The following is a 15,877-nucleotide window of genomic DNA, read 5'->3' as shown; positions in this document are numbered from 1 at the left end:
GTGAAAAATAGTGACCCTCACCTTCAGAAGACTCCATAACAGATACAAATTGAATTTTTTATTGTCTCATTTCTCATTCATGCTGAGCATAACCTTGCCCTAAGTCTTCTGAACCTTCTTTATTTTCTGCAATTGTTCCTCTCCTCTTGCCTCTGGATATTCTTTTGAACTTACAGCGCTATATTCTTGAAGAGGGGAAAAAAATTACAAGAAAACCAACATTTATGATCGAGTCTCTCCAAGTAACTCCAAGTAACTTTTTTTTTTAAGGTGATCCTGAATAGTTGTTTGTTAAAAGTGGGGTTTGCCTCTTAGCTTTTGATCTTGTAGAATGAATGCTTGAAAGTTATGCGTTTCTGCTTGTTTTTAAAACCTTGGAAAAGCAGGAATGTCAAGGTTGGAGGGCTTCTTGAGTTCTTCAAAAGTGTTTGTTTTAAACTCTGGCCCCTTAATTATAAGGATATGGTATTGAAACTTCACATATTGCTCCTTTCTTCCTCATGGGCACCTGGTGCTCCGTGATCCACTATAGCTGGTTATTCCTCCACACCTGTCAAGCATGGAAGTGCCTTTTTTTTAAAAGGTGTTCATTAGAGTTAAATATGTGTTTAAAAAACAAAACAATTTTAAAATCAGAGTAGAAAATCCCTTTCCTCCTCAATTATGCAATTTTCAGCTTCCTGTATATTATGTTGTCATATTTCACTAGTACTTTAATCGCCATAGTCTTTTAGATAATACATGAGTTAACTTGAATTTTTAACGTTAAAAAAAAAGGGGAGCAGAAAATACTTGGCAGTAGTTTCAGACACTTTTAAAACATCATAAAAAAAGCAAAAAAGGGGTATAAGCCCAATTTGTTTTTTCTTTTCAGGACACCTTTAATGAATGCTTTTGTTTTTCTTATGCATGCGTGCTTGCTTTCATGACCTAATTTAAAAAAATCTAGTCTTGTCTTGTTTGTTGGTGGCAAAGTAAGGAGACTCCATTTAATACATTGCTTTGTTTTACTTACTGGTATCCTCTTTTCTATAGTCTCATTTACATTACTATTTGGTATAGGCATGCTCGGGAGTTCTGATTCAGCCACTAGCTCGCAACGCATGGTAAGTGAGCTAGCTTGGAATCTTGCCTGGGACTTTATGTTCTAATAAAGTGCTGTGATTCTCCAGAACGTAAAAAGATCCTGGTAGCCTAGTTAATTAGATTTTTATTTTGTTCCTCCCTAGCAATTTATATATGACACACATACCTGGTTCTGATTTTCAGCGTGAAGAATACATTGATTCTAGGGAAACTTGTGAAACATAATTGCAGTGACATTACTTATTGCTTTGGATAGTGGAACGTAAAATAATGTGTTCCTTAAAGTTCTGATTGTTCAGAAGGAAGAAATGTGGAAGACTTTAAAGGTGCAGCACTGTCTGGTGTATTTGTATTACATCATAGTGAGTATGAGTTAGTGATGTTGGGAGATAAGGAAAAGATGAAAAATTGTGTCCCTAGAAATTTTCCTACTTGACGAATAACCAGTTTTTTTCTTAAAATGATCTCCGAGATGGAGAATATCCGGACACAATACCAACAAATGTGTGTGGTGATTGCTGTTGGTGCACTTACTGAACTATCTGGGCTTGGTCAAAAATAGTTTCCTTTTTACCACAGTGTTCACTGGTAGCTCATTCAGATGAAGTAGGTATAAATCCCTTCACACCTGGACAGAGCTATCAGGATCATAATATCTTGCTTAATAATGAGAAATATATGATCATAACATTGCCGGAAACATAAGTGACCAAATCTGATAGGATTCTTGAGAACAGTGGCACATAAAGTCATGTGGCAGAACTTCTTGAATAAGTAAGGGAATATTTTGTGTTCTCACCCGAGCTTCTTAGGCTGAGTTTTAGTCTTGCTGAATCTATTTGTATCTCCACAGAATTCAAAGAAAATACCTGAATGATCTTTGAAGGATACTGGATTTGGCTCCTAAGTCCAAAATTTTATGTAATATATATATTTGATGGCATAGAGAATAGAAAGAATTTTATCTTTTGAATTGGAACTGGTCCTACAGGAGGAAAGATAAATATTTTGATATTGTGCCCTCCTCCTGTTTGGCTCCTGAGTCATTAAGAAAAACATGTATGTTGTTTGAGTTGTTAAAAGATTTGTTCAAATTTATGGAGGATTTGTGCTGACTTGTAACTTATCTACTGAAAAATATTTCCCACCTGCAGATGAACAAGATGGCTAGAGGGATGCCTGTTAAGTTCTAGATGTCCTGTATAGGAAATTTCCATCTCTGATAGAAGAGCTGAGCTGAGGAAGCAGGCTATTCAACTTGGATGAATGTTTGAGAGCTTTCTCCAAGAGATGCTTCCTATAGCTTAATTCTATTAAAAAGGGCTGGGATGATGTGCACTGCAGCCATTTGGATGGACAGTGACATATTGGTGGTGGATTTAGACCACCCTGTTCCTTTGTTGAGAGCTGCCAGCAAGTACAATGAGGTTAGGCTGCTCTGGTGTGTGTGTAGAAGGATCTGGTAGACATTTGAACAGCCAGGTCATTGCTTTTTCCTACACCATTGTATGCACTCGGATGGTCTGACAATATAGGCTGGTCTGTGCTGCTGTATTGCCAACAGTTCTGGTCCCCCCCTCCCCCAAAAAAAGATTAGCATTGGAAAAGTTAGAGTAGAGGTATGGAATAACTCCCATATGAGGCGAGATTAAAAAGACTGGGAATGGTCGTCTTAGAAAAGACACTATTAAGTGTGTATGTGTTTGGGGGCGGGGAATATGATAGAGGTCTATAAAATCATGAATGATGTGGAGAAAGTGAATAGGGGAGCATTATTTACCCTTTCTCATAACACAAGAACCAGGGGTCACCCAATGAAATTAAGACAGCAGGTTTAAAACAAACAGAAGTACTTCTTCACACAATTCACAGTCAACCTGTGGAACTCATTGCCAGAGAATGCCAAAAGTATAACTGGGTTCAAAAAAGAATTAGATTAATGGACCTATCCTCCAGGAATTTGTCTATTAGCCAAGATGGTCAGGGACGCAACTCCATTCTCCAGGTGTCCCTAACCCTCTTGACTGCCAGAAGCTGGGGCTGGATGATGGGATGGATCACTCAGTAATTGCCCTGTTCTGTTTATTCCCCCAGTATGGCCATTTTTATGTTCTTATGACTGTCATCAGTGAATGTCTGAAATGTCTTACCACTGCTGAAAAAGCAAGTAGCTATTGTGGGATGCTGGACTATTTGTCTGGTTTCAGAAAATGTTATCGTGGCCCTTCTGGTCTTTAGGGACTGAGGTTCACTGACTGACCTTTTCACTGTCAAGAAATGAAACATTTGCAGTGGACAGAGGCCTAGAAGTTATAATACAGGGTGTCTGCTTCTTTTCAGTTTTTGGACACCATCCCATCTAGGTTTACCCTTCTTAATTCCAAAAGTCCAAGTAGAAATTACTATCTGCCAGCCGGGGTTCAGAGCTTTTATTATTTAACTCTCAAATTAATTCCACTAAATCTAGACTGTTGCTGCATTTTTTTTTTTTGGTGTATGCTAATTTAGAGGCTTTACAAATTCCATAATAGGAGAGAGCCTGGCTGAAGAAGCTGGGTGTATTGTATTACATGGTGATTAAGTTTGGCATGTTAGCTCTATGTATTTGGGATTTTGTGTTCCTACCTTATATTAGATTTATTTGATAATAGGGACTCGTAGAGGAAACATTGTGAATGTCTTTATTTAGGGTCCCAAGATTTTTCAAATTGGGATTAGACCCAGAGTATTTCAAATTAGCTCTTAATTTTTATTGTATAGATTTGAAATAGTGACTATTTTTTGCAGACATCCTTTTACTCATTTTAATTTAGATAGTGAACCTTATGCCTGACCTCAAAGCTTATGAAGTTTATTCTATGAAGGCACAGCAACTGTTTCCGCGAGTGAAGAAATTTCTTAATCTCTGAAACAAACTTGCTGGGCAGCCACTTGGAAACATGTATAGTCTTTTTGCTTGGCAGGATCTTTGAAGGGACAGCTTTTACCTAATAGCAATACTAGTTTTTTCTAATTCTAGGTAACTAATTTATGGAGTTTGGCTGTTTATTTTAATTGATGCTTTGCTCTTCCCAAGTGTGTGACTAAGGTTTGAATTTCTGGGGTGTGGAATTTTTTTTCTTTTGGGGTAAGATTTGTTCAGAAAACTTGGTTAGACAAGTGATAGAGCAGTTCCTGTAGGGAAAATTGGCTGCATACATTGGACCACTGTGCTTGATTGTAAATGTGGGTGCATAGGAGGCACATTGGTTTGTACTGGTGAATCTGAAGAGCAGAAATTCAACTTACAAGTAGGAATTTTTTGATGTTTATTTGGTGATGGTCTCTCTAGTTGATGTTTTAAGTAGCTGATTATTCACTTAAGACCCTTGTCTCCTCTTATAGAGGATCTTATGTCTCTTCTGGATGCTGACATACATTCTGCTCACCCAAGTGTCATTATTGATGCTGATGCTATGTTTTCAGAAGATATTAGTTACTTTGGTTATCCATCCTTTCGGCGTTCATCACTTTCCAGGCTAGGCTCATCCCGAGGTAATTTTGCATCTTTTTTTTCTTTGTAAATAAGTAGTTTGCTGTGCAAAAAGCTAGTGGTAGTACACACTAGTTATTTAGACTTTGATTTGTGTGCACAAATTGATTGTTAAACATTAAGTCTCTAATAGTTTTGATAAAATCAATAATAAAATTTTTTGAATATGAACAGGTAAGTTCTGCAAAAATCACAAGAACGAATTTGAAGTTGGATAATGTTAATTAGTTAGTGTTAGAAATTTTGCATGAAATTTTTAATCACAAATACCTACTAATTTTTTAAACCACAATTGCTTACTAATTATCTTAATGTATCTAATTGAGAATGTTAATTCTGATCTTAAAGCAATACTTAAATTTGATATGACATGCAGCATTCTGAAAGCTAGTTTCTTTTGTTTAGGTTGCTCAGTATGCAGTGCTCTTCTAATTTTCTTAACTAGTTAACTTGTTCCATGACACACACATACATGAGTGAAGGCCATTTTAAATTCAGGGGAGGGAGATGAGAGCTAAACTGTGCTCTTGAAGAATTTTCGGAAATGGGTAGTAACTGTCTAAGGTTAATGAACACTTTTTGAATAGTAGGAAATTATTACAGATGCTTAGAAAAGTATATGAAATCTTAATATTTATGACATAGAATCTGTAGCTTTTTCTTCATAGCTTCTTGAAGGTAATTCTACTCAATAGATGCCCAGAGCATTTTACAAACTGTTAATCCAACCTCTGCCATGATTGCTCATTTAGTACAGCTGTAACCTGTTTCATAATTCTGTTTTCTTCATTAGTATATTAACTGCTGAACATATAATTGCTTGATACAAATTATCAGTCAAGGGTCAGTATGTTTCCTAATGAGCAGGTTCAGTGTTATGTGAACTTCAGCTACCGGGCAAGGTGTCATGTTTGGCTTATGTAAAAACTTGTTCCCATTTGTCTAGTGTAGCAAAAGACCCAAGATTTTGAGGAATTTATTGAAAGGATGATACAGTAGTGTGACCATTTCATACATGTAATTACAATTGAATTTTATGAACATAAATGAGGTACTTAATGGGTTAAATGCATTATGTGCATGTACAAATATTCAACATTTGACATAACTCCTTCTAAATCCCTCCTTTTTTTCCTTTCCTAAGGTTTATTCTATGTAAGACGTTACCACGAATTTTATAATCCTTATTTTCCATGCATAGTTGACTCTTGGAAAGTTAGTTTGATTACCTGATTTAAAAAATTTATCTGCATGAGCGAACTGCAGAGTACTGGCTTTAGACAGTTTGTAGGCCAATTGGAGGGGAAGCATTTTGGTAAGGAACACTTTCCTACAAGGATCCTTTTTAAAACTTGTCTGACTCTTGAAAAGTTTCATTTGAATACTTAAAAAAACAAAACAGAAAACAACAACAACAAAACCACCACCAGATATGCTTTAATTTAGTAAATCCAGTCTGTAAAACATTGCTTTAAACAAAAGGGGTTGGATTATCAAATTTTTACAAGAGCCTTTTTAAAAGATTGCTTTGTCTTTAACCTTTTCAAGTTGTTATTTTTGGGAAACTTGTTATGAGACTCTCTAATAAATACTCTTTTTTGGCTTGCTTAAATGTATCTAACAGATGCTGTAGATTAATTAGATTTTGTTACTAGAAAAACCATTATATGGTAAAATGTCAGGGCATATCATACTATTAAACCTTAAATTACCTTGTTAAACATATAGTGACTTTTTACCACTGAGTAAAAACAGAAGCATTATGCTTTCAGTAGTGTACAAACTACCTGATTTTCTTATTTCTAGAAATAACTTTATTTCCAGTTTATCATTGATATGTTTTATATTCTAGTAATAAGTACATATGCTTGAAAGGGTTAATATATTGAATGTTGCATGTCAGGATTTTCTTTATATATCAGTATTTTAAATTTTTGTGAATAGATTTAACTGCTGTTAGTTGCATCCTGAAGGGTCTTTACTAGAGAGTGGCTTACTTTTATCCCACTGGTGTGACCCAATTGCATACCAGTTCTCCTTCTTCCCTTAGAGAGAGACTCTGAGCTGTTGCGTGAACGAGAGTCCGTTTTACGTTTGCGTGAACGAAGGTGGCTTGATGGAGCCTCATTTGATAATGAAAGGGGCTCTACAAGCAAGGAAGGGGAGCCAAACCTGGATAAGAAGAATACACCTGTTCAAAGCCCAGTCTCGTTAGGAGAAGACTTGCAATGGTGGCCAGATAAGGTATTGAAAATTTTTTTGGCTCCTTTATATGCTTAGTACATTGCATGCAACTGATCTTATTTTTCCACAGAAATGTCTGTACTTCTGATTTCCCTGGAGAAATCTTGATTTATTTTTTTTGTAAGTGTGATATTGAAGTAAAATTATTCTGAATGTGCTTGTTTAGTTTTGTTTATATTATTGCTATTCATGCCCTTAAAACTGAGGTTCAGTTGCCACTTGTATTCTGACCTATTTCATCTGTGTGGCTGCCACTCATGCAGGCAACAACCAGAGAAATCTCAAAGAACTTAAGCTCTCTCTTCCATTAAACAATTTCCCGTTTCCTGTTGAGTTGCACTTATGCATTGGACTGAATGGTCATATTCATGTCCAGCTCCTTTAAAGGAGGCTTATATTTTTATTCGTTCAGTTTTTTTAATGTTTATATTTATCCTGTTTTGTCATGCTTGGTTATTTAAATACGTGACGATCAAGAGGTGCACAAATAGTAATGAAGTATTCATCTGGCTCTGGTAGGTGGACCCACCTGCACCCCATATTCCATCTCCATAGGAGCCCAGGCTAAAATTTTAGGTATTCTTCCAATAGATGCAGAGTGTGTATTCCACCTAGGTGTGTGCGTGCCCAGCGCACTGGAGCTGGAGACTTTTTCTTAGCTGTACTTCTAGAGGGGCAGTGCTCCTGGCTGTGGCCCCTCCCCTGGCTATATGAGACAGTTCTGTCCTGATCCCCCTCGGTTTCTTCTCACAGCCCATGGCTGGAGCCAGAGCTTTGTGTGGTTGTAGTCTCACAACCGCTTAGTTAGTCTTAGCCTAGTTTATTGTACACCTCTACCTCAATATAACATGACCCGATATAACACGAATTCAGATATAACGGGGTAAAGCAGCGCTCGGGGGCGGTGGGGGGCTGCGCACTCTGGTGGATCAAAGCAAGTTTGATATAACGCAGTTTCACCTACAACATGGTAAGATTTTTTTGGCTCCCGAGGACAGCGTTATATTGAGGTAGAGGTGTACATAGTAAGTTAGTAGTTACTATTAGTTGATAGTGTGCCTGGTGAAGCCCTCACTGGGGTTAAACCCTGTTCTTCGTGTGTAGGTGTGATCCCCACAATGACCCCAACTTCGTCTCGGCAAAACACCCCTTAAAGAGCACTGTTAGATTTGTAAATAATTTAAAAGGAGGACTCAGGAGGCACAGGACCTTCGCTTCGAGCAGCCCCTACTTGAACAGGCCTGATCTGGTACCAAGGCCCTGTTAGGCAAAAGATCATTCTCTGGCTCGGAGAGCACTGCCCCTCGTTCCAGGGTAGGTGCCTTGCCAGAGAGGTGGAGAAGCTGTTCTCTATCATCAGCGCCAAGGAAGAGGTCTCATAAGACCATTCAGGACCTCTCCAGGTTGCAGGGTGACTCCTCCACCTCCCCGAGGAAAAATGTGGACCAGCACAGAACGGTTCTATCACCAGAATGGCAGGGGTACTTCTGATGCTTCCCTTTTACTGAGTGGGAAGAGCATAAACCCCATGTTGTTGACTCTGGTTCTGGCCTCTAGGCATCTGTTGAGTTCAGTACCAATGAGGGAGATACCAGTACCGAATGTGTTGATGCCTGGTACACTTATGACAGCTGCAGACCTCCTCTGCCTTTTGGTCTCAACCTCACTGTTGGTCCAGGACTTTCCCGGGCTGCCTCACCTATAACCCCTCTAATGGAGCGAGCCATTGAACCTTCATGTTGGCCAGTACTGCATCCAGATGCTCCCCTTCCTATGGTGGGGATGGAGACAGTACCAGAATCGTGTGGGGGACCTCAGCCTTGGGACCCTCTTTGGCCCTGCTGCATTTGATGCCAGAAGCGCTCCCATAGCGGCTCTCACCACCTTTGACGTCAGTGTATTAGAGCGCTCCCCTACTGTTGTTTGTACTGGGACCAGTGCTGCCTGTGGCACCGGCATGCTCTGTACCGACAGTACTGCTTTAATCAGAGATGACGATTCTGGTCTTGTTCTGGGCGATGGATGAATCTGACCTTCTGCTGGCTAAGTTGGGGTTGCTCCGCCCAGATCCCGAGGCTCTGATTCCGAGTTGGAGGCATCCTCTGCCTGCTCCACATCACCCGATGGACTCTGGGAGCTGCCAGTGGATCAGTATGTCTCCCACAATTGGTGTGTGCCTCGTGGCTGGGATGGAGGTCCGTGGCCCGGCCCTTACTGGTCTCCAGTGCCCAACCTGTGTACTGGTCTTTGTTCTGTTTTTGAAGACAGTCACCCAATAGGTTGGTGGTGCAGGTTTCAGCTCAACCACAAGCCCTGGCATCATCGGTCTTCCTTCCTGCAGAATTAGCAGAGTCTTCCCTCCTGGATACTTTTTCCGGGGCGGGGAGAGACAGTTTTGGCTTACCCAAGACCTTCGTCCTCATCGCCGGATGATGCTGTGCTGCCTGGTTCATAGTTCTATTCTTTTATGTCACATAGTTGCATCCATGGGCATCCAAGCAGAGTTCCTCCAAGAGAACATGCACAAACAGTTGGACATTTTACTAGTGGTTGCTGAAGGTGGCTCCAGAGAGGAGCTTTTCACCCATGTCGACACCATGTTGCATTTGCTTGACTGTCTGGGACTTGTTTTAAACATCGCAAAGTCAACCTTGGCTCCCACTCAAAAAATTGAGTTAATTGAGGCCCCGTTAGATTCCACAAGGTTGAGAGTGTTCCTGCCGACCGGCTGCTTCCAGGCAATTCAACGGCTCTGTGTCAGTCTGCAATTTGTCTTTCTTTCTTCTTCCTTTACCCATTCTCTCCTGTCTTCCTAGCTCAGCAGTTCTTTTCATCTATTTTTGGGCTTCCCACTTCTTTGGTTTATTTGCCCTCTTGCCAGGCAAGCGGTAAAGATCTTGCAGAGGTTCGTCACTTTCCATCTCTATCTGCTGACTTTGACTACCACTTCCTCCATCCTGGTACTCAGGCTGAACACTGTTGATACTTGGAAAAACTGTTCATGTTTGAATAAATGTATTTCAACCCATGCCTGGAATTCTAAAGTACAACCTAAACATGTAACTCTGAATTGTTAAATCAGTGCTTTTGGCCCTCTGACTTGTCTTAACAGTAGGATGAAGAAAGTAATGTAGCTCATATAGACAAAATATTTAGCAAATAATATAAAATCACTGGGATTCCGTACAGGCCTAATATTTATTTTTTTTATTACTTACATTTAGATTGCAGTAGCACCTGAAGGCCACAATGAGTTGGTGTTCCATTCTGTTTAGCTGTTCAATCTTTTAATAAACTTGAGTCCCTCCTTCAGGGAGCTTGCAGTATAAAAGACAGGACATGACAGATGGATGAGACAAATAAGCAGGCTGGGGTATAGGGAATGAAGGCATAGGCTGGGGTATAGGAAGTGAAGGTGACGGTAATAAATATAAGGTGTACCCAATTCATAGCTATCAGAGGTTGTTGGAAATTTGCCAGTGGAATGTTTTTCAGTCAGAGAATGCTAATTCATCTAAATTAGAGACTATTCATTTTTTATGAGATGCAAGCAGGATTACAATGGAATCCTATCTGTTTTCCTGCCAGCTTACTCACATGGCTCCTCAGCAGTCTGCCTGATGAGGAACCAGGGCTCCCCTTTAAATCTCATCTGTTGGGTTACCATGAAGCAAGGCTTCTTGCACCTCTAGAGCTCAGAGGTGGGCTGACAGGGAGCATGGAAGGCCTGAGTGGTATGGCTCCTTGGCAGCCCAGGCTCCCAGGTGTTGAGAGTCCACAGCTCCAGGGCAGCCAGCTGATCAGATTGTCCCTGTGCTGGGGACCCCAGGGCTTTCCATTTTGCAGAGAATTTAAAAGTTTTGTTTCCATTCCAAATCAGAGCAAAAGCAACTTTTAGAATACCCAAATTCTCCAGTAAATGGAATTATTTTTCTCTGCAGCGCTCTGGTAGCCATTCAGTAGCAGTGATAGTAACTCACCATCTACCTAGTTGTTTTTGGGTTGCTCTTTTCTGTATAAAGAACACTATAATTCATGTTATATCCTCTCATACAATGCTATATGTGTATACTTCCTAGTTAAATTTGTTACTGAATAATACCTTAATGTATTTTGATATTGCTATACAAGATAAATTTTTAAAATGAATCTTTAACTAGTAATAAACATTTACTGCTAATACTTCATATGCATATTCTAGTAAATACTTCACACTCAGCTATTGTAAATGTCTTGTTTTTAATACAGTTATCACAAAGGTGAAACTTATTTACTATTTTCGAGGAAGCTTATCTTAAGTCAACATAGCATGTAATATTTCATTTAATCCAGAGTCATCTTGGAGTGAATATTTGAGCCTCTGTTTATAAATGTAACTATGAAATAGCAATCTAGATGAAATAATATCTTTTTTTTAAAGCAATTTTTGTAATATCAGCTCTCGTGGTTTTTTGTTTCACGTGAATGAAGACTATCTGTAAATATTTTGGGAAGCCTAAATTAAAAAAAACACATACTGCCAGCAATATAGGTACATTTAAAAGTTCTGTTCTTATCTGGTTCTGGGTCTAACCTACATAATATGGTGGCCTCTCTAGCCACAACATGAGTGTTTAAATCCAAAGAGAGTGTGTGTGTGTGTGTGTGTGTGTGTGTGTACACACACCTCTTGAAGGTCTCTAAACCTTGAAATATTTATAAATGTTTCATCTACATTTTTTTAAATTACATCATTATACCATGTTACTGTGTATGTAAGGGCACATCACAAAACATGTTTTAGACATTTCTTTCCTAATGAATGTTTTAAAATCCGTTGAGGAACAATGCACAAAATTAGGGATGAGTTATGAAGATAAGAGTGTATTGTTGATCAGTGCTCATTTTATACACTTGCGTGTTTATAAACAATTCCCCTGGCAGTTTAATGTGCTTGAATGTTCTTGGGGCAAAAAAAGAACTAGTCTTTTTAAACTACTAGAACCTAAATGGATCTAGGAACTCACAGCATGGCAGTTGATTTGCAATCCGTATCCAGTGAAAGAAACCACCTGATCTTTTGGAAGAATTTTTGGTTTTTCATATAACAGGAAAAAAAAAAGATCAGATTATGTGCTGAATCTGTTACATAATAGTATATTACTATACATCATGCAAAATGCACTTTTTATTTATATTTATGTATTCATAAATGTATATAATACTATAAACATACAACTTTTAAAGCATATGCAGAAAGGGGACGTATGAAGGCTTTAATATCCAGCCTTAATCTCTGACTCCCTCATCCTTATTGTTGTATTTGCACTTTGGGGAGGGGAGGGGGGAAATCTTTTGAGAGAGAGAGAGAAATCTGAGCCTACTCAGTTGGCCTGCTAAAATTGAGCCATTTCTTAATGGGGCTATCTTGAAAATTTTTGGAAGAACTGATTTTCCAGTTGAGGAACTGACTACAGGATCAGGGCCCTAATTTGTCAATTTCATGCACAGGGTGGTAGAATTTAAAAAAAGTGGGATTTCAGTTCAGTTCCGGATAGTCTTCCAACTTTAAAACTAAGATTAATTTTCTTTGATTTAGCTTGTTTTGCAAAACTAAGGTTTTAAACAGTAAACCAAGTTTTGGTTTGGGTTTTTTTGGGAGAGGGGGTTGGCATTTTGGGGACAGGTTGATTTTGTTATTAAATTGGTTCTGATGGTTTAAAATTACAAAAGTTTTAAAACCAGTTCCTCAACTGGAAAATCAGTTCTTCTGAAAATTTTCAAGATAGCCCCTAATAGGACACTTATCTGTAACATTTAAATATCCTTCCTTTTGTATCTTTAAGCCAAAACCCACACTGTCATATATATTTTGTGGCTGTGAATTGAATTTTTTGAATGTGATTGGCAAATTGTGATATTACTGAACTGAAGGAAAACAAGTTCCTGAATAAAATATCTTGAATATTTCATTATTTGTTTCTGAAAGCATGATCAGCTTCAGGCAACACATTAGATAATTTCTTTTTTACTACTGAATTTTAAATTCAATGGAACTCTAATAGTACAGATGTCTTGATTAAAATTTCGGTAACCATTATAAGCTCTGTTTTGCAAACTTGACATTTTTTGTTTGTTAAAATCTGCTGTTACTCAAAAGGTTTTAGTTTATAGCACTGCCATTTTAGATTTCATCTTTTTAATTTGTAGGATGGAACAAAGTTTATTTCTATTGGAGCTCTATATTCTGAGCTTGTGGCAGTTAACAGTAAAGGGGAACTTTATCAGTGGAAATGGAGTGAATCAGAGCCTTATAGAAATGCACAGGTACTGTACATCCTTAAATCTATCATCAAAATAATTCTGTATGTATGAATTTTTATAAAATAATAACCTCTTTTATGCTTTCAAAGAACCCTTCGTTACATCATCCACGAGCAATGTTTTTGGGGTTAACCAATGAAAAGATAGTGCTCCTTTCTGCAAATAGTATCAGAGCAACTGTAGCCACAGAAAATAACAAGGTATGAGATTCTTTTCTTTGTTGAGTTCATGATTAAACTTTTGAGGTTTTTTTCAGCCACTGTTTTGCTCTATGAAGAATAAGCAAACCAAAGTCTGCAGCTATGTCAGTAGTATAAATTAATGTCATTATAAAGATCATACTGAATAATCTTTGTTGACGGGTTCAGCTTTCATAATTGTAGTCTTTTGTACTATAGCAATTTAAATCAAAAGCAGTTCTGAGGTCTTTCTATGAACAAAGATTAAAAGGTAGTACCAACCTCCAGGGACTCTTAAGCAATGAAGGGCTGTCCATCTTATCAAATTGCCAAAAACTTTTAATTTTTTACTGCTGCACTGAAATCTAAGGTTAGAGAGGCCTAATTCTGGAATGGCGTTAAAGATATTTGAGCTCCAAATACAGTAAAACAGATTATACAAACAGTAAGTTTGTTTTGACCAATAATAGCTGAATCCTAAAAGGTATACAGTTCAAGTGCGGTTTGGTTAAATATCCACATTTAGTGAAATCCTTTGACCGCAGTACCCTTTCAGTGTTTTGGTACTTTCATTTTCTGTCTGAGACCAGAACTGGAAGGGAAAATTATCCAGATAGATCAGAACTTAAGGGCCAGTTCTAAAACTGGAGTAAGGGTTGGGGTGCTGATACTTTTCCCAAACTGATTATCCTGAAAAATGTAAGGAGTTTGTTTAGGATGCAGTGTTGTGTTTTTTCCCTCCCCTTCCTTTTAGGTTGCTACCTGGGTGGATGAAACTTTAAGCTCTGTAGCTTCTAAATTGGAACACACTGCACAGACATACTCAGAGCTGCAGGGAGAACGGATAGTTTCATTACATTGTTGCGCTCTTTATACCTGTGCCCAGCTAGAGAACAACTTGTACTGGTGGTAAGTATATATGGTATTGAATATATTAGTCCAAAAGTATCTGCAAACCCATTATAATGACGTGCACTGCAAGGAAACTTCATATTATAGTTCTAGTGATGAAGTTCTGTCACTCCGGTTTCGTGGCTTATGCTATCCTTGAGGGAAGTATTTGTATTATTGCACACTCTGACTACAAAAGAGGAAAGCATTGGACCTGGCGGGAATCAAGAGATCTGGGTTTTATTCCTGGCTCTACCACAAACTTCCTGTGTGACCTTGAGGAAGTACACCTCTACCTCGATATAACGCTGTCCTCGGGAGCCAAAAAATCTTACCGTGTTATATCGAACTAGCTTTGATCCACTGGAGTGCACAGCCCTGTCCCCCGGAGCACTGCTTTACCGCATTCTTGTTGCATCGGGCCGCGTTATATCGGGGTAGAGGTGTAATTGAAATTCTCTTTTTAATTTTGTACAATGGGATACCGTGATATCTTGAAGTTAAATTCATCACTATTCAGATAGGATAGTGATAGAAAAGTTGATAAAGAAATGATTATAGAGAAGACTGGTTTTGCTAATTGTGCTGTGAAACATAATGAACGCTGTAAAACTGATACCATTATTGTTTTGTAGCTGAGGAGCAGCTATATAATACAATGAGGTGCCACTGACTGAGGTGTCAAGGGTCTAGACATGCCTATAAAGATATACTTTCATCATTGGATTCCGATGACTGACTGCATAGATTATGAAAGCAGTGCTAAGAGCTACAAAATTTAGGACATTAGACTGAGACTGTGCAATATAGATAACGAAGAAAATTGTCTTGTCAAGTTGGGTTGTCATCTGCCGATCCAGATAATAGAGTTGTTCTTATAGGGAAAATAAATGCTTGTTGGCTGAGTGTTTTTTCCCTGGTGTTACATAGATTCACAAAGTTTTAATGTATTTTTCAGGCCTTTTCAAATAATATAGAAAACAATCTTACCTGTGTACGCTGTCATTTTTTCTCCCATAGGGCTCTGTGGCTAGAATGTTAGTCAGTCTGATTCACAAACTATATTGCTGGCTTAAATGCATGCTGAAAATTTGGATGAAATAACCCCCCATAAATTGCTGAAACATTGTTAAAAGATTTCTATTTGTAAAACTTCATTGAGTTTTTAAAATGTCAAGTTTTCCGGACATAAAAAGGTATAAGTTGAATTTTGCAAGCATGTAAAAAAATGAAAATACATTTCTAATTACAATAAGTTGACATGCATATCAGTGCCATTTTCAGTGCTCACCCTGTTTTATCTGTGCTTCACTTAAGAGTTATGCAAAATCTAAACAAGACTTGCTTACGGTGGCAGGGATCTGAAGTAGCTTTTATTATAGTGGGGTTAAGTACTCACTGACCAATTACTTGCATGCACTGAAAATTTGAGATACTAAATATCTTTGTTTGACTTCTGGTTAATCTTTAGCAAATACTCCCCAAACAAAATCACAGCCAGATATATGAGGAAACTGGGTGTTACCGTATTTTCCGGCGTATAAGACGACTGGGCGTATAAGACCACCCCCTAATTTTCCAGTTAAAACATAGGTTTTGGCCTATACTCGCCGTATAAGACTACCCCCACTTCCGAGGCAAC

The 15,877-nt window shown here is 38.3% G+C and overlaps 1 protein-coding gene across 15 annotated transcripts in view; it reads left to right on the top strand.

The window, feature by feature from the left end:
• UBR5 (ubiquitin protein ligase E3 component n-recognin 5) overlaps positions 1-15,877 on the top strand; it is a 147,335-nt gene that overhangs the window by 35,805 nt on the left and 95,653 nt on the right. For 13 of the 15 annotated variants that reach the window (XM_039526102.1, XM_039526100.1, XM_039526101.1 and 10 more), the window contains exons 8-12: positions 4,471-4,620; positions 6,651-6,862; positions 13,052-13,168; positions 13,255-13,365; positions 14,099-14,253. In XM_039526102.1, coding sequence (XP_039382036.1) covers positions 4,471-4,620; positions 6,651-6,862; positions 13,052-13,168; positions 13,255-13,365; positions 14,099-14,253 — 745 coding nt within the window. The remainder of the gene's footprint in view (positions 1-4,470; positions 4,621-6,650; positions 6,863-13,051; positions 13,169-13,254; positions 13,366-14,098; positions 14,254-15,877) is intronic. The other 2 variants (XM_039526104.1, XM_039526112.1) reach the window with 1 other exon arrangement.

This window comes from Mauremys reevesii, linkage group 2 (assembly GCF_016161935.1).
Source record: "Mauremys reevesii isolate NIE-2019 linkage group 2, ASM1616193v1, whole genome shotgun sequence".
In the NCBI taxonomy this organism is placed as follows: Eukaryota; Metazoa; Chordata; order Testudines; family Geoemydidae; genus Mauremys; species Mauremys reevesii.
Note: the sequence above shows the minus strand (reverse complement) of the source record. Positions and strands in the feature narration are given on the sequence as shown.